The sequence below is a fragment of the Colius striatus genome, chromosome Z (assembly GCF_028858725.1).
Source record: "Colius striatus isolate bColStr4 chromosome Z, bColStr4.1.hap1, whole genome shotgun sequence".
NCBI classification, from domain to species: Eukaryota; Metazoa; Chordata; class Aves; order Coliiformes; family Coliidae; genus Colius; species Colius striatus.
The window spans coordinates 20,136,421-20,161,167 of record NC_084790.1 but is presented as its reverse complement, the minus strand read 5'-3'; the positions used below and the strand labels follow the sequence as shown (position 1 = coordinate 20,161,167).

At 38.3% G+C, this 24,747-nt stretch overlaps 1 protein-coding gene across 1 annotated transcript in view; it reads left to right on the top strand.

Annotated features, from left to right (window-relative positions):
• The first annotated feature begins 7,305 nt into the window (after positions 1 to 7,305).
• Positions 7,306 to 24,747, top strand: part of LOC133628877 (basic salivary proline-rich protein 2-like) — a 30,852-nt gene continuing 13,410 nt past the window's right edge. The window contains exon 1 of the mRNA XM_062018806.1: positions 7,306 to 7,443. Within this exon, the coding sequence (XP_061874790.1) occupies positions 7,306 to 7,443 (138 nt within the window). The remainder of the gene's footprint in view (positions 7,444 to 24,747) is intronic.

Below are 24,747 nucleotides of genomic sequence, written 5' to 3'. Positions count from 1 at the left end.
TTGGAGGAAAATTGTAAAAGCAAAGTGACTGAACAGTTTCAGGATGATGTACAAAGTGTAAGGAAAGCTATGTCTACTGGGGTTGCAATATAGAAAAAGATTACATATTGCATAAGTTTAGATGTTTTCATAGACTGTTTTATTATTTTGGACAATTCTTCTCTCTCAGGTTCTTCTGTTCTAGATAAATAATACTGTGCTTTAAGAGGCTTTTGCATTTGTCTACTGCGTTATTTGCTCCTGGAAGAAAAAAAGTGCAGGTAATGAAGGTAAGTCAGACCACATGAGCTAACTCATACTGATTGCAAAATACACCCTCAGGCAATCAGAATGGATCAAATGTGCAATTAGCCCAGGAACTCCAATATATGCCCTACAATAATTTGCATCTGGAGGAGAAATGCAGAATCGTACATTTCCACTTTCTCATCTGCAAAAGCAAGATAGCGTTTTTATGTGCCTGCTTCTCTAGGGATATCACTGATGGTTTATGATAGCACATTTAATTCTCAGCAGTGTACATTGTATGGGTTTGGGATTTTTTTTTCTTTTTTTTTAAACTAAAATATAATGCAGACCCTTCACACAAAAAGCTGTAGCTGATAAAACCACATCATGTGACTCCTCATATGAACAATCTGCATGCTTGCACAAACAAAGATTCATAGCTAGTTTTCAGAGCCTTGAGAGTGCTTTAAAGTGAAAGAGGTGAAAATACTTTTAACATAATAAAGTATATTCAATATCCCACGATTGTCTGAGAAAGTGGCACACAAATATTTTTCCATTAGAGGATGCTTTTAATTCAGAGAATCTGTTGTATTATATTTAATCATTAATTATTTTACTATTAATGATAAAGCAAAAGTGTCATTTACTGTATTCAAAAGCCTATTTGAGTAAATACTTTCCAGAGATGTTTTATGCCTATCCTATTTAATCTATATCCTATATTAAAAGATATATTGAAGTGTTAAAACTGGAATCTTAAAATGAACCACAGTTTAAGAACTGTGATTGTATTAAGAAATCCTTGTCAGGAAGCAGAAGTTAGAAGTAATTATCTGCACTTGGCAGAGATACAAAATGACAAAGTTGCCATAGCAAGAGGGGACATTTTAGCATCCTTACACATAGACACTACTGTTTTGAAATCCATTCTTTAAAAAAAGAGAAGACTGATATGTCTTCATGCATTATAAAGGATGCAGATTGAATTCGTAGGTATGATGTAGATCCACGGCTTTGATGTCATCAGTTTGGAGTCAATGATTACCATGTTTTCTGCCTAGTATTTTTTGTAATTTTACATAGGGATTCTGTTCTTGCTTTAAGTCTATTATTTGAGGGAAGTTGATTTTTTTTATGGTGATTGGATCCCTTAAGATGGTTTTAATGGATATAAGCATGTGAGAGTGGCAAAGCGTCTGTCTCAGACTACTCTCCTGAGGCTGTAAGGAAATGCTCAGTCTGAATTAATTTCTACCACAACGTTATTCTACTAGACCACTTCTTATCTTACACCAGGCAGTAAAAACTCAAGATCTACAAAATGCCGATATACTTGAATCTTTAGATGCTTCAAAATTAACAGTACTTCATAGCATTATTTTAGATAGGGAAGAAGGTAAGGAATCTTAGGTAAAGATGGCTACAGTTTGACCTAAATGTGTTGAAAGACTCAGGGAAGTAATAGGAGATGATCACTTTGAAAAAACTGCCTTCATAAACAGTGAGTTGCCTACATTTTCAGGTAAAACCTTAGAGGTGAGATGCCTTTTGTATGAGTTTTAAGTAAAGTTAAATATTCTAAAGTGCACACATCTACTTTCTGTTTTCCAATCTTCAGTTCTGCTTCTTGTACATAGACTCTGGGCTCAAAAATTTACTGAAGTCAAGAACTGGGCCCTGTGCACATGCATACATGTTACCTCTGTTTCAGAAAATCTTCTTGCACTGATTTAAATAAGTGTTTCTTGGTAATTTAATTTTGGTAATGTTGTCTTGGAAAACTTAATGTTGCTATCAGTTTGTGGCTATTTGTCTGCAGAATATGCAAATGGAACACTCATCTGGAAAAAGTACTAGGATTTTTTTCCTCAGTGTTACATGCACCAGGTGAAAGCTTAACATTTAGAATCATATTGTGCAAAAGTGAGGTTTTTGCAGTCAGAGTTTTAAGATTTTAAAAACACTGTCATATTGGCATAACTAGAAATAAAAAATGCATGAAATAAAATACACTTTCTATATTAGCAAATAAATATATTTTTGAAAACAATAAGCAAGAGCAGGCTTGACTGTGGTTATGATGGACTGAAAAGCTGCAGTGTCACATAATACTTCTCTATGTCACTGAAATTAAGTCTGAACCAGCTAGACTTCTTCCTCTTTGCATGTGAACAAAACAGGTATTTCACATCTTCCTCTGGAAAGGATGAATGATGGTCTCTGTCTCCTTAGCAGCCAGTGTTGCAGATGGGATTGGAGCTTTGAAATACAACTGGCAGGTACAAAAAAAAATTCAGGCTAGTACTAAAACTATGAATTCTTTAACTAACAACATCACAAATTCAGGAGGATTAATTCTGGTTCAAACATCACCACCATTTTGTGGCTGTAACTAAGGTAACAACATTGATAATGTGTAGCCATGATGGAGTTCAATGTCTCCCAAGCTTCTGCTCTTAAAATCTTGCACAGAAATTGTTTGAATTTGCTTGTGTTAGGGAAATAAGTACAACTAAATGCAACAGGTTTCTGTGTTGCCTTGCTTCTTAACCATCTAGGGCCTCCTGTGTGCCAAATTGCATTAAACTTATTCAAAATCAAGAAAAATTCAGAAATCAGAAAATTTCAAAATTTATCCTTTTTGTAGACAACTTTTTAAATAATATGCTGCTTTGTCACTCAATTCTGACAGAAAACTCAATACGGTATTTATTGCTTTGATTATTATTAGGTCTTATTTCTCATAGTTTTTACTCTTTTATACAAGAAAAATACATTGTTAAATGGTATATGAAAAATGTTAAAAGTATTTAAAAATGCAAGTAACTCTTGTCTTTTTTATCCTTAAATTGTGTTTTAAACTTAGCTTTTCTTTGAAAATTACTTTTTATAATGTTACAGCATTTTTATATATTTCAATAACCTGCAGCCTCACTGAGGTTGATTTTTCATGTAGTATTGCTTGCTTCCTTGATTACGATTTCAGTAATATTTCTATATTATTAAATATAAATTAAAATATTATTTAAATATTATTATAATATTTCAGAAATTTCAGTGATATTTACCACACAGTTTACTGCATGGAATTTTCTTGTTCCTGTCTTTTAAAGGAAATTCTGTGCTCAGCTGAGCTCCTGTGAGGCAGGCAGAGGACCCATGATTTACAAACTTCTCGAGTCAAGTGGTCATCCATGTGTCCAAGATGTGGTTGTACCCAGTGTTCCCATTCACGCTGGAAACTCTGTGTCTGTGTACATGTATGTGTGTTAGAAGTATATTACTGCCTGATGGTTTTGAAGTGAAAGCAAACAATAAGTTAGTCCACTAATGCAAACTCATTAATTACCCGTCTCTTGGCAAATGAGCAGGAAGACAAAGCAACTCTGTGCAGACAAGTACACATAAAAATGAGTGTACAGCAATTTAAATTGCATGCTTATCCCTTGACCAAGCAGAATAATTTAAGTTAAAATAGAAAAAAATCAACCAGAAATGTTTTGTTTAGGTCAGATACAGAAAAAGCAAATGAGATGCTTTAAATTAGATCTAGTGCCATTCAAAGCCAGTATCAGTGAACATAAACAACCTTTTTTAAACCTAACAAAAACCATCATATTTTAGGGGAAAAAAAGAGTTTTAATATTGAAATTTCAAAGTGAATTCCCTCATAGTAAAGGTGTCACTTGATTACAAAGTAACACAAGGTAATAAAAAAAAAAATTAAGAATTGTTACCCTTGGAGAACAGAAAAAAAATGGCTGTTAACATCTCCTAGCAGTGCTGCATTCTTTCAAACAACATAGTGACACCTTAGAGTACCCAGTTTTTGCAATTTTTAAGTTAGTGACTTGGCAATATTGTACTGGCAACTTAGATTGGTTTTGCCTTTTCATGAGCATTGCATCAAGCCCCACACTTCCTTACGTTCATTTGAAATCCCTATGTTAACAGTATTGCTTTAATGTAGGTAAAGCATTTTTTTAAAAAATGTGATGTTTACTTTTACACAAATGTCATAACTTTACATATGTGCTCTCTGGAATGTTAATGAAGGAACAATTATCTGTCCCAGACAGATAATAGATTGCTTTGTCCTGTATTTTTAGCTCTGCTATTTCTTTACTGTGGTGACAAAAAGGCTGAAAACAATGTTTCTTGCTGTATTTAAGAAATATGCAAGCTTACAGTCAAAACACTGTTCCTATAGCAAAAAAGCTCTAGTATCACTGCCAGTATATCTCTGTGTGGGAACAGGACTGCAAGCATCCAGTGGATACATTTGCCAATGCAGACTTCTGCAGTTATACTGTTTCTAGAACTTCCTGTAGAAGAATAGAGGATCTTCTAAACTAATACTTAATCTTTATTAAACTACATGCTGCTAGGAAGAAACAAACCTCTCTCCTCTCAAAGAACAAGTACTGGTAAGGTATTGAAGTACAGCACTTGACATGATCCCACCTTAGTTTTCTAAGGACTGAGCATTGACTATACCATCTCATTAGCACTGCATGAAGCAGAATGGAATTTTTAACATAAATGTCATACCAAAAGATTTACAGGTTGAAGAATGGCCTTGATCCAGGTTCCTATTATATTTGTGCCTATTGAGAGAGGTTAGTCCACATCCCAGTGTACAGACTCTCAGTCTAAAAAGACAGGGCATATACAATTGTTACTAAATTTGATGACAGAAAAATCCACAACTATTTAACAAGTGCAATTCAAGTAGAGGATTTTGTTGTAGTGCTAAAAGGATTTAAGAAACAGCAATATACTTGCATGCTTGCAACCTCTGACAGAGAAAACATTAATTTTTAAAAACCCCTTCTAAAATACCCAAAATTGATGTCACATCTCAGAAAGTGAAAAATAAACCATGTCCCTCCTCAACATGAAGAAGTCAGCAAACTGTAGTTTGTACTCTCTGCAAATCTGTACAGTACAAATTTACAGTCTTGTACCACACTAAAGAACTAAAGACAACCTTAACTGTCTGGATGAATGCATTTAAGAACAAAGCATGATGCAGTGTGAAAATAGAGTCCACAGCCTTTTGGAATGCAACAAAAAGTAGTTCCTGGAGCTCCATGTGGAATGTTGTATATTCATGTGTCATCAGACTCATTGGTAGGTAACGTCATGTAGCAGACAGAGCTGCTGTGCCACATGCTGGCTGCTGAAGCTGCGACTCCATACAGTTTACATCTTGCTTTCTTCTCTTGACAAATGCCAGTGTCCTGTTAAAATTATCAATGTCTTTTTTTCCCTACCCAAAGCTCAGCATTTTAAACATAGCAATGTAAATGCTTCTCTGAATGTTTTTGAGCATGTGTGTATATCAGGACTTATTCCCCCTTTTGTCTTTGCCCTCTTTTCAATCAGCTCTAAAATTAAAGTCCATTTATGCTGTTTTGCAAGGATGCTCTAGGTCTCTCAACAGTACTGAGGCAGTATTCTCTCCAAGTTAATCAGCTCTATTAAAAAGGTAATGGCTTTAACTCTGCCTGGGATAGCATGACTGTACTACTTCTGAGACCTGTGGCACTGTCTTCTGCCACAAGATGTTTATTGGCTCCTTAGAGGCCAGTATGCCTTAGTATGTGCTGAGTAACATAGCACAGGCATATTTTAAACATCTGCAACAGAACAGAACTCCTGAAATGCAGTAAGAAAATACAGGTTTTTTTTCATTAGCTTTCTCTTTGATGTGACAGTTATGAACTGATATAAAGAAGTTAAACTGCAGTCCTTTGTTTTCAAGTTCTTTAGAAACTGCAGTCTTGCTATTTAGAACTGTCACCTTAGTTTTGCTATTAAATTCAGTAGAGATAAAATAAAATCTACACTTGTACCAGACCTTCTAATGACATCTCTTTCAAGACCTCTCTTTGCGCAACTTCTTTCTCAGTGACTGGAAGGTTATCTTAAGCTCCTAATGTCTTCTAATATCAGCTGGCTTGGAAACCTGTCAAAGGCTTATCAGTAGCTCATTGCTATGGATTGTGGTAAGAGCTAATATACACTCATACCACTTGTCCAGTCCAGGAACTTCTACTAAAGTTTGTACTGAAATGTCTCCAACACATTTGCTCCCTTGTTGCATTTAAGAAGCCTTCTACCATACATAATTAAGAAATATCATTCAGGTAAAAGATGTCTCACAAATAATATCAAATAAGAATTAATGTCATTATTTGATAGAAAAAACCAGATCATATATTTCTTTTAGAACATCTTTACTTGAATAAAAAAAAAAGTTTTTGAGGGGAAAAATTAATAAAGCAGAAAAAAATTATTGCAAAGTTAAAAGATAAGGTATTAGATACTGTTTACATCACTCTTCAGAGCCTAAGATATGAACTGTTTTTATGAAGGCTTCATACCTTCTATGTTAAACAAAATCAAGTAATTAATTAATTAATTCATTAATTCTAGGTTTTTAGAGGCTAATGTCTGCTAAAAAGCTCACACTGAGATCCTGAAACACTCACTAACTTCTGCCTGGCTTATAGATTTATCTAAAGTGTTCAGTGTTTAATTGCTACCTTTATAAATATTCTTTTGTGTTTTTTTTTTCTTCTCCTAGACTTTAGCTTTTGGTTCTAGCTTCTAAATAATTTCTCTTTGTTTTCTATAGCTATATTCTCAAATTCTTTTAGAACAAAGATTTTAGACCACAAAACTAGCAAGAAAGACTCCGTCATTCATGTTTTTCCACCTCTACCATCTTATGTCAGAAAAAATCCAACTGAATTCTTCACAGAAATTCAGGTATTGCTTTTGACAAGAACAAGAACATTGAGAAGGTGTTAATGAAAGCCTAGGGTTTAGATGCTTATCATTAGCCCTCTATTTGTACTAGTAAAATATCAGTGTTCTATATGATGCTGTCCTAAAACTACAGTATTGTATACAACAGCAGGTTTGTTTGGTGTGTTATGATACTGATGTAGGACTTACCGACATAGGAATAATCAGTTTTCGGGAAAATATATACTGGTATGTGTATAGATTTGAAAAGTAAAGCTTGTAAATAATATTTAGATGAATAAGCTAAACGGTATAGACATGACGGACACTGTGTTTTTGAAGGATTATGCCGCTAGTATATCAAAGCCCTTATTAAAAAATCCTAATAAGCTACAAACATTCAACCACCTTAGTACAGATAAGACATTTAATCTGAGGACTAAGGAAAAAATAGATGTAAGTTTTGCCTAGGACTTTAGACATTTTGTAGAAGCTTGCTGTTCTTTCTCAGAAATCACAAGTTCAAATTCTGTTAGGATAGCATGCCTTTGATAGTGAAGAACTTTTAGTATATTTTGAAAAGTAAATGGAGATTACTTTTTAAAACTATTAATTGGTCATAAAGAGATATATCTGGTTTATACCTTTTAACATACAGATTTATTTTTAGCTGTTTTGGGCTACACACATGTGAACACTTAGTTCAAGGCCAAGTTACAAGTTTTATAACCTTGAAGTTACAGAATTTTCTTGCTAATAACCAGTTTTCTGAATTGATATATGTACTAGTATATACTTGTCTTGCAATATACCTCACTGAAAAAAGCAGCAGGAGTGGAAACTTCTCATGCAGTATGTATAGACACTTATAATAAAAAGAAAGACTTAATATCACTAAGCTTGGAACAGAGAAAAGACTAAACCAATCCTTGCCCCTAAACGGTTTCTTTTCTCTTTATACAGCTTACTTTGCTTTTCACTTTGTTCATAACCTAACATGAAAGTAACAAAATTTGCCTTTGCATCATAGTAACAATATGAAAGTAAGAAAAGGAGATTTTCAGTATGTAAACTTGTGACAGCCAGACAACAAATGTTTTATTTACAGTGTCGTTTGTTTAGCTCAGACTCTTTTAGGAGAAGGAGGCCAAATGCTCTTTGCCATGGTGTGATCTAGCAGAGAAGTTTTGTCGATTCTTTCCAGAATGGAAAAGAACCTTTCTTTAAGAAAGACTGAAAAACCCTGAGGAGAACCTCACTAGGCTTTTGAAAAGGGTGAAAAAACTTTCCTGATGGTCAGACATGACTGCATAAAGTTTGCTAACACTTAGGAAAGTGGGCCATCTTAAATAAAGCCTGCAAGAACACACCTGTGTTGGGGCCTGGGCTATAATGAATGTTATGGAGTTAGACAAAGATGGAGAAAGTTAGCAGTTCATCTTTGAATTGCCTTCGGTAGCAGAAAAAGAAAATAAAAGAATGCCTGTGTGACAGCAAGCTTGAGCCGGGAGGAAACTGAAACTACAGACTGTAATGGAGGTAGGGTCAAAATCAGAAGACAGGATAGAGTATTAAATTAAGCATTGTGTGATCACATGTATGTGACTAACAAATTGCAATATATGTAACTAACAATAGTATAAAGGTAAGTAAAATGTAAGGTCAGCATAACCATAGTCTAGTGTGAGAGAAAACTAACTGAATGCCAAATAGATGGGGTGATATTTTAAGCACAATAAGGTTGATGTTTTAAGTACAATAAGGATGGTGTTTTAAGACAACGAGGTTGGTGTCTAAGTTGTTACAAAAATTAAGCTTTGAGGCTTTATGCATAGTATGTGATCCTTAGTATTAACTAATTGTCATGAATTGTGGCACGTATACAGCATTTGGAAAAAGTATATAAGTGATGATTATGTGACAATAAATTTGGAGTCGATGCACATCATATTGCTGTCTGGTCGCTCCTGTCTCGCATGATAAAGAAGAACCCCTGCACACCTGCAGGGGAGTGCTAAGGGAGCAGAGGAAGAATTGTCAATAATATCTTTCTGTCTGACTTAGTCAACATGTATGTTGTCCCTGACAAGGTTATGTCAAATGTGGCTTTCAGACTTTCAAAGCTTTTCGGTCTGCTTTGGAAAATTCACTATAGAAGAAACAAGTGAATTCACGTCTGAGTGAATCCTTTGAAAATGATTTGAAATCATGTGAAAACTTTTTTTTTCATAATCTATTCATAAGAGTATTTCCAAATATGCATCAATTTCATGTCTGGTGTGTACTTCTCTAGCACTCAGAAACAAGAAGGAAGGGACAGTGGTTTCTGTTTTCATAATTTATTCTTCACTGACAGAAAGTGTCTGAGAATACATGTAGCATTGCATAAGTAATAACAAGATTTTCATACCCTTCCATAAATTTGTCTAAGCTCTTGTTCAAACATGTTCTCAGTGGCTCTGTTGAATGAGAACGTAGGTCTGTAAAGAACAACACAGAAACAGCCTCATATGAGTGGAATGTCTACATTTTGATTTGTTTGAAAAGCATCATGAATAACCGGTTGTTATAAATGAATGTACTTTCATTGACTTCAGTGCAGCTACATCAGTGTTCCTCGGTAGAAAGTCTTGTCATTAATCTCAAGAGAAAAAAGATACTGTTCTTCAAATGTTCCTGGAAGATTTTATTTGAACAAATTTTCCCTTTCTTTGCAAAATTCAGCAAAATCCAGTCTTTAACACCAGCCATTCTCTGAATAATAGAAAGATATAAATTTACATTGCTTTACTTCTTCTCTCCTTCTGTATATATCAAGAGTTTATAGTCATCCCCCAGAATGCGACATGCTAGCTTTATCTTCTGCTAAGTACACTGCCTAGAGAATTCCTTTTGCAAACAACTATTCAGAGTATTCCCATTCTTAGTGGCTAGTCAACATACAAAGAAACTGTATCTCCTTTTACCATGATGTTCTAATCCAAAACCTAATTCTGATATACACTTCTTTTTGTCAGATAGTACAAATACGTTTAACCTTTTATTTATTTAGGGCAATATAATTAGCATAATTTTAGTCAAGAAATTATTATGAAATTGACCTGATCAAAAGAAAGGACTATAATAAACAATCAAATAACTATATTGTATTATCACTTACATTAAAAAATTATAAAATTATGAATTATTATTACCATCTTTATTTTCATTATTTTATCAATCCAATTGCTGTTTTAATCAAAAGCTCTTACTACTTACATTGATAACATTCTGAAGTAGAAATGACTGAGACAGAATTGATTAATTTACATTTTATGCAAAGGTCAAGGCATCATGTGTGCCATTTTCAATGGTGAAATATTTACTTTCAGTGTTGGAATTATAGAAATGTTTATTTAGCTTATATGCTCTTTCCCAGTAAGATGAAGGCACCTTTGTTCATGCTCAAATGATCTCATTAGCGAGCAGTGAGTAGGAGATGAATGGCTGGAAACTCTTACAGTTGTTCACAGTAAACCATTGGATTAGTTTAAGATATATTGCATAAACAATTATAGGCTACTCACCTTTAGGTTGATATTACGAGAAAACAGAAGTAATGCACGCTTTCAGTTCCTCATTAAGGTTATTTGCAAGCACAAAGTAATCACGTGAGTGTTTAAACATAAGCATAGAATATACTCAAAAGTTCTAGATTGTGGTGCTGTGGTGGTTTAACCTTGGCTGGGTCCCAGGTGTCTATCAAATTGTTCTATCACGCCTTCTAAACTGGATAGGGGAGAGAAAAATCTAACAAAGGGCTCATGATCGAGATAATGACAGGGACATCATTCAGCAATTATTGTCACAGGTAAATCGGACTCAACTTGGGGAGAAATGGTTTGATTTATTTTCAATCAGAACAAAGCAGGGAAATGGGAAATATAAACCGAATCTTAAAATACCTCCTCCCACCCCTCCCTTTGCCGCTGCTCTCACTTCCCACTGCTACAGTGTGGAGTCACTCCCATGGGAAATAGTCCTCCATGAACTTTTACAATATGGGTCCTTCCCACAGGATACACTTCATGAACTGCTCCAATGAGGGCCTCATCCACAGGGACAACAGTCCTCCAGGAACAAGTTGCTCCAGCATGAGTCCCTCACAGGGTCACAAGTCATGGCAGAAAACCTGATCCAGTGTGGGTTCCTCTATCCATGGGTTTGCAGGTTCTTCCAGGAATTTGCTCCAAGGCAGACTTTCCACTGAATCACAGGCTCCTTCAGGCATCAACCTGCTCCAGCTTGAGGTCCTCCATGGGCTGCGAGTGGGTCTCTGCTCCACCGTGGCCTCCATGGGCTACAAGGGGACAGCTGCCTCACCATAGCAGGTCACAGGGAAATCTCTCCTCCATTGCCTGGGCACCTCCTCTGCCTCCTTCTCCAGTGACCTTGGTGTTTCAAAATATATTGCTTTCACATTCTCACTCCCTTCTGCTGCTGCCATTTTTGCCTCTACACAGCAACTTTTTCCCTTTCTCAAAATATGTTAATCATAGAGGTGTTATCTCCATTACTAATTAGCTCAGCCTTGGTCAGTGGCAGATTCATCTAGCATTGGCCCCATCACACACAGGAGAAGCTTCCAGCAGCTCTTTTTTAAAGGCAGCACACCTGCAGCCCCTCACTACCAAAACCTGGCCACATACACCCACTACAGGTACATCAAATTAATACCTGATAATTTGGTGGTGCTCTGTTAAAATGATTTGATGCTATTCTACTCAAGTTTCTATGTCATAATTTCACATTTCTTCTAAAGAAAGCAGTGAGTGAAATTCCACATAACTCTGAAGTGAGCATGACCCAGCAGGTTACTGTCCAGAAGCAGTGGAAGCCGCCTGCTACCTCAGAGATGAGGAGCCGGGACCCAGGGTAATCCCAGTGCCAGTAATGTCTGCCTCAATATACAGTTTCAAGGAGTGCTGAAATTAGGGTCTTGGGCTACGGGCAAGGTTGATGGGATGTCCCACGGGAAACTGGTGAGACCTACTAAGGCTTATGAGTTCTCTCAGGGCCCTGACAGGCCTCCTATGTGTCTCAATAATTAAGTTTCTCTGATACCCCTGAAAGAAGAGTAGCATTCCAACAATTAGGTAGTGCTGTTTCTCCTCCAAGAAAATTTTTGTGTTGAACTACCAATAGCCAGATTTTAACATGCTAAATTTTCTCATCACATTGACGGTGAAACAGATTGGACATGTACTTAAAGCAACGGGAAAACTGTAGAAAGCAGACAGTTGCAGTTGGGAGTAATCCTACCCACCCTGTCCTCTCCATCTTCACCCCAGGTGAATTTCTGTTCAAACGGTAAGGGCCTGGATTTAGGATGATGTATTTAGATTTTGGAGCTATTCTATGATATTGGTACCAGTGGAATGTTACCAGTGGAAAAGGAAACTAAAGAAAGTTGTTCATCAATTTAAGAATAGGGTACACATTTTAAGCCAGATGTTGAGTACTACTGTATATGACAAAAAGGGAGAGAGGACTTTCAAGTCCCAGTGTCTTCAACTCTCGTGACTGGTTTTCTGCCAGAGCACTGAACATTTCACAAAATGAGGCCAGAATACATGGTTCTGCTACTAATGCTAATATTATCACTTCTGCATATGAAGCTCTGGGGCTGAGTTAGAACTAACTGTAGCTTTAGAATTTCCTATGATGATGTCATTGCAAAAAAATATTGCCCAATTTTGCAGCAACGAAAGTGAAGATGTGCCAGTTTATGTGTTTAGGCAGAATTGTGTTATCTAGTGCTTAGCTCCTGTATGCTCCCTCAAAAAATATAGAGTGTCTGGTTTCAAATAAGAATAAAATCACAGCTACCTACGACAGTATTTTTTTCCTCTTTTGTCATTATTGCCTCCACAAGTAGGATACAAGCCAGCTATTTTTATCTATAAGATTATTTGCCTCAAACTCTGGGTTCAGTTGTCTGCATGTGGTTTAGTTTGTTTGACATTTCTGAGAGAGACCTGTCTCCAAAGGGTGAATTCAGCAAACGACAGAATGAAGCAGTAATGATGGGTACGACACAGAAACGATTTAAGATGAAAGGTGCATTTGAACATTCAAGAAACTAGAACAATCTAAGAACGAGACTCTACTGTTGGAAAAGCTCATGGTTCCCACTGAAGAGAAGATTTTCCAGAGACTGAAGACTTTTCTGTTTTTTAAAGCTGCTCAGTTATTTTTACGTCATATTTTCCCTTAAAAAATGAAAAAGTTCAGTTCATCTTCCATTAATCATTTAGATAAAACACATTTAGATGCACTTTAAAAAGACCTCAACCCTAGCATGCTGTACAATTTTATGAATGGGAGTGTCACTATTTTGATGTCTAAAATGGGAAATAAACTGCTCTGGAAATCTGTCTGCCATTGTGGCTGCTGAACTCTCCATCAGTTCTGGCCGTCTGGAAAGAACGTAAGTACTCCCAGCTTAACAAAAAAAAAAAAAAAAAAAGAAAAGAAAAAAGAAAGACAACATATACTTACAGTAAATATTCACAGAATAAATGGTTCTTATGTTTTTGTTTTGTTTTTGGTATGTATTCCAAAAGATTTAGGAGCTCTTCGAATTCCAGAGAGTTAAATGTTTCCAAGCAGTTTTGTGTATTAGCATAATTCTGGAGTTGAAAAGAATCTCTTAATATTTCTTTTGACAAATACACACATTAATCCAAGGCCAAGAGGGGGAAAGATGAGGTTCAAGGCATCCGTTAAAGTCTGGACTGCTTCAGGCATGACAGTACACTCTTGTTGGATCAATTAACTGGACCAGCCATGTGAAAACAGTTGGTAGGATGTACACAGATGAATAAGTTCTTTAATTTTTCATACAGCTACAAGCTGGAAAATAGTCATAAGAGACAGAGTAAATAGCCAAGCTTGGCTACACAGCAGACTTTAAGGAGAGAAGAACAAAAGTTTCTGCCAACTCAAGCAGAGACACTACAGGAACAAGCAAATCTGGGGAAACTACTCCAGGTTTTGTTCCACTTAACAAATGAACAATTCATCACCAAAATGGTTCATTCTTTAATTTTCCTTCTTGCTTTGCACAAACTCCCATACACTAGAAACACACAACATCACCAATCTTGGCCAGACAAACACTGATTTCCTTCCAAAATGACTGGAGTTCTTTTCCTCAAAGTCAGTTTTGGCTTGTAAACTCACAGGAGATATGTTTATTTTTCCAGAAGTTTATTTAAACAGATAAGGTGAAGAAGTAATTTTGATAAATCTGTTTGTATAGAATGCCCTGCATTGTTTGGGTTTGTTTCTTTCTTTTTGTTTATTTCTCTTGCAGAGAAGATACACTGTTTTCATGATCTCACATGTAAGACCCTTCAAAAGTGGCTGCACATCTCCAGGACTTCAGATGCTGGTTAAGTGACCAACAGGGACCAAAAGCCTCCTTTGAAAGTCCTGTTCCTGAAGCATATTGGGGTTTTTGATTTTTTTTTTAATAGTTTAAAAAAAAAATAAAAATCTTTGCCTCAGCATCTGCATAAGTCAGGACATGGGTAATTCAATATAAAATCTGAAGTGCTAAGAATTAATTGAAATTCCTAAACTTTACACGTGAGAGCTATGCACAGACTGTAAAGTGAGTCAGGATCAAGAGTTGGTTGAGAATTAGAAAAGCCTGTTTTTTTTTCTTAGTGTCTGTGTAAGCACCACACAGCTTTAGAGTTTTCTGTGGAGGAATTAAGTGAACCTACTGCTTCTAAGCCCAAGAGAGAACATGTACATAGAAAGGCATGTTTCATGGCACAGATCATAAATGCCTGTGTCCAAAAGTGTTATGGTGTTTCCCCTGACACTAGAGTTTAGAGGTAAAAAAAAAAAGGGATATGTTACTTGCTTTCAGCGATTTGCTGCATTCATTGTATTTGGTAATCCATACTTTCCACTCTTGTGCACTTTCTGAACATGAGAAGATGTTCATCAACACTAATCAGCTGAAACATAAGTTCTGAGAAACAATTGTCCATGGAGTTCATGTATGTAAAAACATCATAACAGCTATTTTGAAAGTAGCTTTTCAAAAGTTTATTGTGGGACTGGAATTGCATTATCTGCACATAATATTTAATTCCATGGTTCTGTGTTGTGCAGTTTCAAAAGCACTTTTATACTGAGAAATTCAGAATTTCAAGTGTGGCATAGCATTGGCATTTGTTTAATCTTATCTAGTTCTCCCCCTCCAAAAAACTGAAGAGGAAATAGAGTACTATATAAATGACAAAGGGAGCTTCCTCTCCTTTCTGTGCTGAGAAAACAGAAAGCCACAGAAAAGGCAGTTCCACGGGAGTCAGAAGAATTTTTCATTGTGTGATTTTGGACTTTCAAAACCAGTGACACAGATGATGAGCAGGCATAAGGTGGACACATTTTCTAGTGAAAGGGTCCAAGTGTTAGATTTTGTCTAAGACATCTGAGCCTGACAGACTTATGTGGAGCACTTCTGAGCCTCTGTCACTTGGTTGTAGAAGTGACTCTGCCATTAATTTGTCCCACACCGAGGAAAGTCATTTTTAGTTCATCCACACCCCAACATCTAGATCTACCTGTTTTAATTTTTCTTAAAGTCAATATAAAGCTGACGGAAGTTCACTGTCTGTCTGAAGAAATGAATATAGTAACCTTACAATTTTTAGTTTTGAAACTGAATGTTGAATTGTATGTTACTTAATTTTATGTAAATCAGCTTTGCTCCACTGAAGTTCAGTTGCATCAGCAGGAAAGCATGACCATTATATAGCATTTGTGCTTTGCATTTGAGTAATACACAAAACCTTTATTTGTATGTTATATGTATAGACATAAATATTTAATTAGTAAAAACATTTTAATTATTAAGGAAAAAACAAAACATAAACTGAATTCAGATCAAAGAAAAATGAGGTTTAAGTTCAACACAAGTATATGAACTATCTGAAAGGTTTGCAATTTCACAAAAAGAAATAAAAGTGTTTTGCCTATTAAACATTTTAAACATTGAAGCTGTACCTTCTTGAGGGAATGTATCATGCACTCTGTTATTAATATCAGTCTGCTAGGTTACACTTTCTACTTGAATACAGCTCTATGTTATGCTTAAAAGAATTCCTGCAAATTATAATTCTTAAAAAGAGGGATCCTTACCTGTTACAAATCAAAAAAGACCATCTACTTCTGTGTAAGACCAACATCGACCACTCACAACATAGTGAAATGAGATGTTCACCCGCTTGTAGTTCCTACTCCAAACCACGAATCAAGGACATTTGTGTGGATCTTAATGCAAAGCAGTAAGTCTGTAAGTCCTCCTAAAAAGGACAGCAGTGGCTTTTTTAACTCTTGAAAATTAGGCATTTGCCTGGAGATATGTGGCTTAGAGGAAGGCTTGACCGATGAGTGAAGAGGACCAACAGCCTAATACTGATCTGAATGATAGAATCACAGAATCTTAAGGGTTGGAAGGGACCTCGAAAGATCATCTAGTCCAACCTCTCTGCCACAGCAGAACCACCCAGAGTAGGTCACATAGGAACTTGTCCAGGTGGGTTTTGAATGTCCCCAGAGAAGGAGACTCCACAACTCATCTGGGCAGGCCATTCCAGTGCTCCAACACTCTCACAGTGAAGAAATTCTTCCCTGTATTTCCTGGAACCTTTAGTGTTCCAGCTTATACCCATTACCCCTTGTCCTATCATTGGACATCACTAAGAAGAGCCTGACTTCATCCTCCTGACACTCACTCTTTACATATTTGTAACCATTAATGAGGTCATCCCTCAGCCTCCTCCAAGCTAAAGAGTCCCAGCTCCCTCAGCCTTTCGTCATAAGAGAGGTGTTCCACTCTCTTCATCATCTGAGTGGCCCTGAGCTGAATTGTCTTCAGCAGCTCCCTGTCCTTCTTCAACTGAGAGGCCCAGAACTGGACACAATATTCCAGATGTGGTCTCATAAGGGCCGAGTAGAGGGGAAGAAGAACCCCTCACTGCCCGCAGCCCTTCTAATACACCCAAGGATGCCATTGGCCTTATTGGCCACGAGGGCACATTGCTGGCTCATGCTCATCCTGCTGCCCACCAAGAACCCTTGGTCCCTTTTCCCTACACTGCTCTCTAACAGGTCATTCCCCAATCTGTACTGGGTACATGGGGTCATTCTTTCCCAGATGCAAGACTCTACACTTGCCTTGTTGAATTTCATTAGATTTCTCTCTGTCCAACTCTCCAGCCTGTCCAGGTCTTGTTGAATGGCCACACAACCTTCTGGTGTGTCAGCCACTCCTCCTAGTTTAGTATCACCAGCAAACTTGCTGACAGTGCCCTCTGTTCCCTCATCAAGGTCATTAATGAATATATTGAACAGTACAGGTCCCAGCACTGACCCTTGAGGGACTCCACTAGATACAGGCTTCCAACTAGACCCTGCCCCATTGATCACAACTCTCTGCCTTCTTTCACTCAACCAGTTAACAACTCACCTCACTACTTGATCATCCAGCCATCTATCCACCTGGTTACATCTTCATAAAAGGCTATCAGGTTGGCCAAACATGACTTTCCCTTGGTAAAGCCATGTTGACTGCTCCCAATGACTCTCTTGTCCTTTAAATATCTGGAGACAGCACCCAGGATAAGCAGTTCCATCACCTTTCAAGGGATGGAGGTGAGGCTGATTGGTCTATAGTTACCTGGCTCCTCCTTCTTGCCCTTTTTGAAGACTGGAGTGACATTTGCTTTCCTCTAGTCCTCACACACCTCTCCTGTTCTCCACAAGTTACTGAAGATGATGGAGAGTGGTTTAGCATGACTTCTGCCAGCTTTCTCAGCACCTGCGGGTGCATCCCATCAGGGCCCATGGATTGATGTACATCATAGAATCATGGAATAGTAGGGTTGAAAGAAACCTTTAGACATCATCTAGTCAAACCCCACTGCAGAAGCAGGTTCACCTAGATCAGGTCACATAGGAACATGTCCAGGCGGGTCTTGAAGACCTCTAAGGAAGAAGTCTCCACACACTCCCTGGGCAGCTTGTTCCAGTGCTCAAGTGATCCTTAACCCAGTCCTCATCAACTAAACAAAAAATCCTTTAATCTGAATGCCTCTGGAGTCTGAGGCTCCTGAGCACAATCTCCAGCAGTACAGACAGAGACAAAGAAGGCATTCAGTAACTCCGCCTTCTCTGTATCCTGTCACCAGGGCACTTGCCTCATTCAACAGTGGGCCTACATTGCCTCTAATATTAGTTTTATCTGCAATGTATTTGAAGAAGCCCTTCTTATTGTCCTTGACATCCCTTGCAAGGTACAACTCCAACAACACTTTAGCTTTCCTAGTTGTCTCCCTACATCCTCTGACAACAGCCTCATATTCATCCCAAGTGGCCATTCTTTCCTTCCATAATCTATAGACTCTCTTTTTCCACTTGAGTTTACCCAATAGTTCCCTGTTTAACTATGGAGGTCTCCTGGCTCCCTTGCTTGATTTCCTACCCGATGAGATGCTTTGGTCTTGAGCCTGGAAAAAGTGATCTTTGAACATAAAGAAGAGTGTAGCCAGCAGGTCAAGGGAGGTTCTTCTCCCCCTCTACTCTGCCCTGAAGAGGCCTCACCTGGAGTCCTGTGTCCAGTTCTGGGCTCCCCAGCTCAAGAGGGACAGAGAACTTCTGGAGAGAGTCCAGTGCAGGGCCATCAAGATGATCAGGGGACTGGAACACCTTTCATATGAGGAAAGGCTGCGGGAACTGGGCCTGTTTAGTCTACAAAAGAGGAGACTGAGGGAGGATCTCATTAATATTTACAAATATTAGCAGTTTAGTCTGGAGAAGAGGAGACTGAGGGGTGATCTTATTAACATTTATAAATGTCTAAAGGGTGGGTGTCAGGAGGTTGGGACATCCCTTTTTTCTATAGTAGCTAGCAACAGGACAAGAGGTAATGGGATGAAGCTGGAACACAAAAAGTTCCACTTAAATCTAAGAAAAAACTATTTCATTGTGAGGGTGAGGGAGCCCTGGTACAGGCTGCCCAGAGTGGTTGTGGAGTCTCCTTCCTTGGAGGTCTTCAAGACCCGCCTAGACATGTTCCTATGTGACCTGATCTAGGTGAACCTGCTTCTGCAGGAGGGTTGGACTAAATCTCTAAAGGTCTCTTCCAATCCCTACCATTCTATGATTCTATGATTCTACGAACAGATACCAACTATCTTGGGCCCCTTTCTCTTCTAATACCCTGTCCCAAGAGATGCCCCATAGTAATTGCTTGAAATGGCCAAAGTTGGCCCTGCTAAAGTCCAGGGTTACAATCCTGCTTGGTATTCTGTTCCTACCATACAGGATTCTGAACTCTACTATCTCGTGGTCGCTGCAGCCAAAGTTGCCCTCAACCTTTACCATTTCAATCAGACTCTGCTTGTTTGTGAGTACAACATCCAATAGTGCTCCTCTCCTAGTTGGCACATCCATCATTTGCATCACGAAGTTACCATTGATGCACTGAGGGAACCTCCTGGACTGTAAGTAGCTAGCTGTATAGGTCTTCCAGTAGATGTCTGGGTCGTTGAAATCCCCCATGAGAACAAAGGCCTGTGATTTTGAGACTGCTCCGAGCTGTATGTAGAAGCCCTCATCAACTTCCCCATCCTGATCAGGTGGTGTGTAAATAGACACCCACAACAGTGTCACACATGCCAGCCTGCCCCTTAATTCTCACCCATAAACTCCCAACTTGTCCCTCATTCTCACCTGGAGAGAATTCAGTACGTTCACATCAGCAACTCTACCACCTTTTTTCTAAAAAGGACACAGCTGTCCACGACCACACTCCAGGCATGTGAGCTGTCCCACTTTGTCTCTGCAATAGCCACCAGATCATAATCCCTTGCCCGTACACAGACTTCGAGCTCTTCCTGTTTATTCCCCATGCTGTTTGCATTAGTATAGAGGCATTTCAAGAAGGAAGCCAATCATGTAGGATTCACCCTGGCACTGGCTTGCCACCCTTAGGCTAAACTTCATTGGGCCTCATTTTATCCCCTTACCTCTTCAAAATTAGTTTTAACCTGTTCTATGAGCCCTACTAACTCATTTGCAAGGATCTTTCTCCCCTTTTGAGACAGATGAACTCCACCTGTCACCACATCTAGCATCATGAAAATTTCACCATGGTCAAAAAACCCAAAGTTGTGTTGGTGGCACCAGTCTCTGAGCCACCTGTTAATCAGCTTTACTTTCCTTATTTCTTCAATATTCCTCACTGCCATTAGAGGGATGGAGAAGAACACTACTTGTGCTCTAGCATTCTTCCCAGTGCTCAGAAGTCCTCGTCAATACCAACCTGCAATACCAACAGCAGGTAACAGGGTGCGAGTTTCCTGGCAACATCTCTAACCCAGGCCCCTGCAAGGCAGCAGACCTCTCTGTGGGATGTGTCCAGTTGACATATGGGGCCTGAAGTAAGTGAAAGAGAAGATGCCACCATAGGCACAGGATCAGAAATGGAATTGTAATGGGTTCATGTGGAGATGCTTTTGCTCAGTAATAGGGAGAGGGGGCTGTAGTGCTGCACCTGTAAACAGTTACCAAAACTTCCCCCAGCTCTGGGTTTGGAGCCACCTCCAGCCCGGCCAGGCCAATCTGGCGCCTCTGCCATCACCGTTTAAAAATGAGTACTTGTAGTGCATAGGAGCAAGTGGAAGAGTGAGGGAGGAAAGAGGAGGAATGCTGGACTGGAGACCCCTCTGCAACCTGTGATGGGAGAGCAGCTGTCCCCCTGTAACGCATAGAGCACAATGGCAGGACAGAAGCTGCCAACAGCTCCAGGAGGACCCTGTGCCAATGGGGGTGATTGTTGCGGATCCCGTGCTAGAGGAAGTGAAGAGCTGCAGCCCTCAGGATGAACATCCATCAGAGCAGCCTGTGCAGGGCTGCCTGGAGTGTGAGGGACCCCATTGTGGAGCAGGGAGGACTGGTGAGGAGCCTGCCTGCCCTGAGGAGAGACAAGTGACAGGAGCCATTGGAACAAGACTGACTGAAACCCCCATTGCCTGCTCCCCTGTGCTGTTCAGCAGGGGAGGAGGTAAAGACACCAGGAAGTGGATCTTAAAGGACTGGTCATACCCTTCAACATTGCCCTACTCTGTTGCTTTTAGTTGGATGTTTCTGTTTGTTATGCGTTTGGTTGGTGGTAGATTAATTTCTGCTTCTTCCCCAAGTTGGGTAGTCTTGTCTGTTTAGAATGGGACCATCAGTGGTGAGTGAACCCTCCCTTTAGGGAGTTCCAAGTGCCCTTGGTACTTTTTCCCCATCCTGCCAGGAAGTGGAGGAGTGAGCAAATGGCTGTTCATGATTTTGTTGCTGGCTGGGCCTAAACCATAACAGAGACCTAGAGAGACCTAGGTGGTGAGAAGCTGGCTGCACTGCTGGAAATTTCTTGCAGTAGTGCCGTCTCCGCAGGCTACAAGGTCTAACAGTTACAAACCTAGACAATAAGAAAAGGAGTAGGATTTTTTGAAAGGAGAATGTGTTCCAGCATCAGTAGAAATACAGAGTTTAAGAAAGCACTTGCCACTTTGACTGGTATGAAGCTGTCACCTGTCCCTAGTGACCCACAGAGCTCTTTCGTGTGTCATGTTCCAGAAACACAAATAGCTTGAGCCTGCAAAAAGATGAGGATGAAAGCTCCGCTATATCATAGCCCAAGAACAAGAACAACAGAGTCCTTATAGCTGTCCTAAGAAGGATTATCTGTGGCAAATAACAGGGAGACCAGTGCAGGAGGCTTGACTCTTGTTCCATTGGCCCTACAAAAGACACAAGGAAACTGAGAAGTGCTGAACTCATGCCTACAGTCCACACAGTAAGTGTTCAGTTGGCCTTACAAGTGCTTTCTAGTCATGTCAAGCAAGAACTACATTTTCCTGAACATTGTAATATATCAGTAGTATTGTACACAAGTTCTGCAGTATTTTCTCTTGGAAATTCTGAAATATCTATCTCTAATAAGGTATAAATAGTGTACTGAGGACTTTTCATGCACTTCACAACACTATGGCATGAGCATCTGTAGAATCATTATACTTTTGTGAAGACTGTATTATGTCAGGTAACTAGAGAAAGATACTTTGGATTATCAGCATTTTGAACAGGCATCTGTCCAAACTATTTCCAAAAAACAATGGAACTCCTAAGCGAAATATTAACTAAGATGTTATATTAATTATTTGACAATCTCCACCTGCTAACTTTACACTACTGTGTTAGTCCACAAGTGGTATTTACACAAGCTATTTGAGGATTTTAAGCCAACACAAGTCTAGATAAGCCTTACCTAGACATCCATAATGAAATAGATTCTCCAAGTAGAGACAGTAAATAGCTTGGATACATTTGGCCAGATGGGGTTTGAGTGTGAGGTCTGTTCATTTGGGTAGTGGTGGGGGACTCATTCATCCTCAGCTACTGTTGATCACAAGCCATGTATGTTCTGAGTAGTGACGATACAGTGTTTCAGATCTTGAAACACAAGATTCTGTACACTAATTTACTAGATTTATATTTAATTTTTTCTTCTTTTAAAGCAAATTTTCACATTTTTATAAAGACTACATAAAAATGTCTTTCAGTTTGAAAGAAGTTGTTTATGTTCTTTAATAGCTTGCCAGTTTTATTTTTATTTGTTATTTTTTCAGTCCATATCTAGTGACAACTTCTGAGTCCTATGGATGGTTAGTCATACCAATCTACTATTTACTCACAATATTCTTCTATGTGCATTTAAGATGCAATTTACCCCTGCAGAGAGAGCTGGAAAGAGTAAATTGGTAAGAGTTTTATACACTCCTTCAACAATGAAAGAGCCTAACCCCTTTTTCTGCAAAGTTTCCATTTCAAAGATGCAGAATAGAAAGCAAGATTATTTTGAAACCAGGAATTATTTTCTGGAACACAATAAAACCATTTTGCATTGAAAAGTAAAGTAATTGTTTTGCAAATTGTGTTGCTCGTGTAAGTCTATAATTACTGTTAACATGACATGCTTATAAGTCAGTTGCAGCATAAGCACATCATTCCTTATGTGTGGAAATCTGCCAGCTGAAATACAGACTACTGCTGGCAGCAAAACCACTGCATACTAAAGACATAAATTTGTCATCTTAAACAGGTGCTGTAGCCTGTGACCTTGACATCCAATTTATACTCTTTGTCAAGTGTATTAGATTTCATAGGCAAAATGTGGATGTACATTAGCTGTCTTCACATGGTGTTTTAAGTGACATGTATCTTTTAAAAAGCAAGAATTTCACACTTAAATGCCAACAAATTAAATAGTACCTGTGACCTATAACATCTTCTTTGTGTATGTTGGGGAGTGAGGAATCCTCTTTTTTAATTTTCATGGAAAAGGAAGGACACTGAAGGAAGGACATTTCTGAAAAGCATTGACTGTATGGGCACTTTCCAGCATCCCACAGCAATATACTGCTGTTGCCACAATAACCATCTAACATAAAACATTATATTCCTCTGTGTCTTGGATGGAAGTCACATGTGATTATCATTATTACTTTTGTCTTTCCCAGACTCATGAGAAAAGATTAAATTAATTCAGCTGTGCTTTGGGTTTTTTGCTACTATAGGCTGCTAGTCATAGACAGAAAAGCTATTAAACTGCCTGATGATTTTCAGGATGCTGGATTCCTTATTGATTTTGTTGAGCTTTGGAAATCTAGTCAGTTCTTCTCAGTTTACAATGCCATCAGTAATCTTTAAGTTAGAAATAAAGCAGATATGGATGTTGCCATAATTGGGAATGAGAGGCTGGATATAACAACCCTCTCATGCTGGGTACCTGAAAGCATGATATTGAGACAACTGTGAGATATTGAAATGACAAAAGCAGTAATCAATCCAGGTAATTTTAAGCTGAATAGTTAGAAAACATCAAAGGTTCAAGCAAATAAAATAAGAACCTCAAGCTCCCCTGAGAGTTTAAAACCTAGATCTAATGGTGGCAATCTCGCAAAGTCATGGAGAAGCAACAGAAAATGGACAATGTCACACTGATGAAGATGATCAAGTATCTTGTCTGTGAAAAGGACCATTAACTTCTCCTTTCTGCACAGTTTCTTAATCCTCTAAGGCATCATCCAAAAATAAACAAAGGAAATTTTTATTCCAATCATATATAACAAGCTCATATGAGATATAATGTTTTTTGGACAGTTCTAATGCTCATCCTATACACCAAATGCATGATTCCAGGATTTCTGCAAAGACCATACACAATCAGTTATGCATGAGTAACCTCCTTTTACACTGAAAATGATGTATGGAGAGTGTAGTAACAGGAAAACTGCAGTTTGTGATAAAAGAAGAAATCCAACAATGAGATGCCAACAGTTCATCATCTGATCTAACCTTCACACTACAGTTACTTTGTTTTTCATGTCTCAGTTGCTGTTTAAGTCATAATGGTTGGCTAAAAGCTATTTAAGGGGAAGAGAAAAGCCAGCCATTAAAATAGCATTTTGAACAACACAGGGGAAGAGCTGATGACCTGTGTCAGAATCCACTGGGTGGAAGGAATCTTTCATAACAAAAAAACTGAGGATATTTACTGAATATTAATTTCCGCTATGCCTAACTAGATATGAAAAGCTATCTGGGATATTTTATTGTTAATATAACTAAAAAAAATGAAGATTAATTATT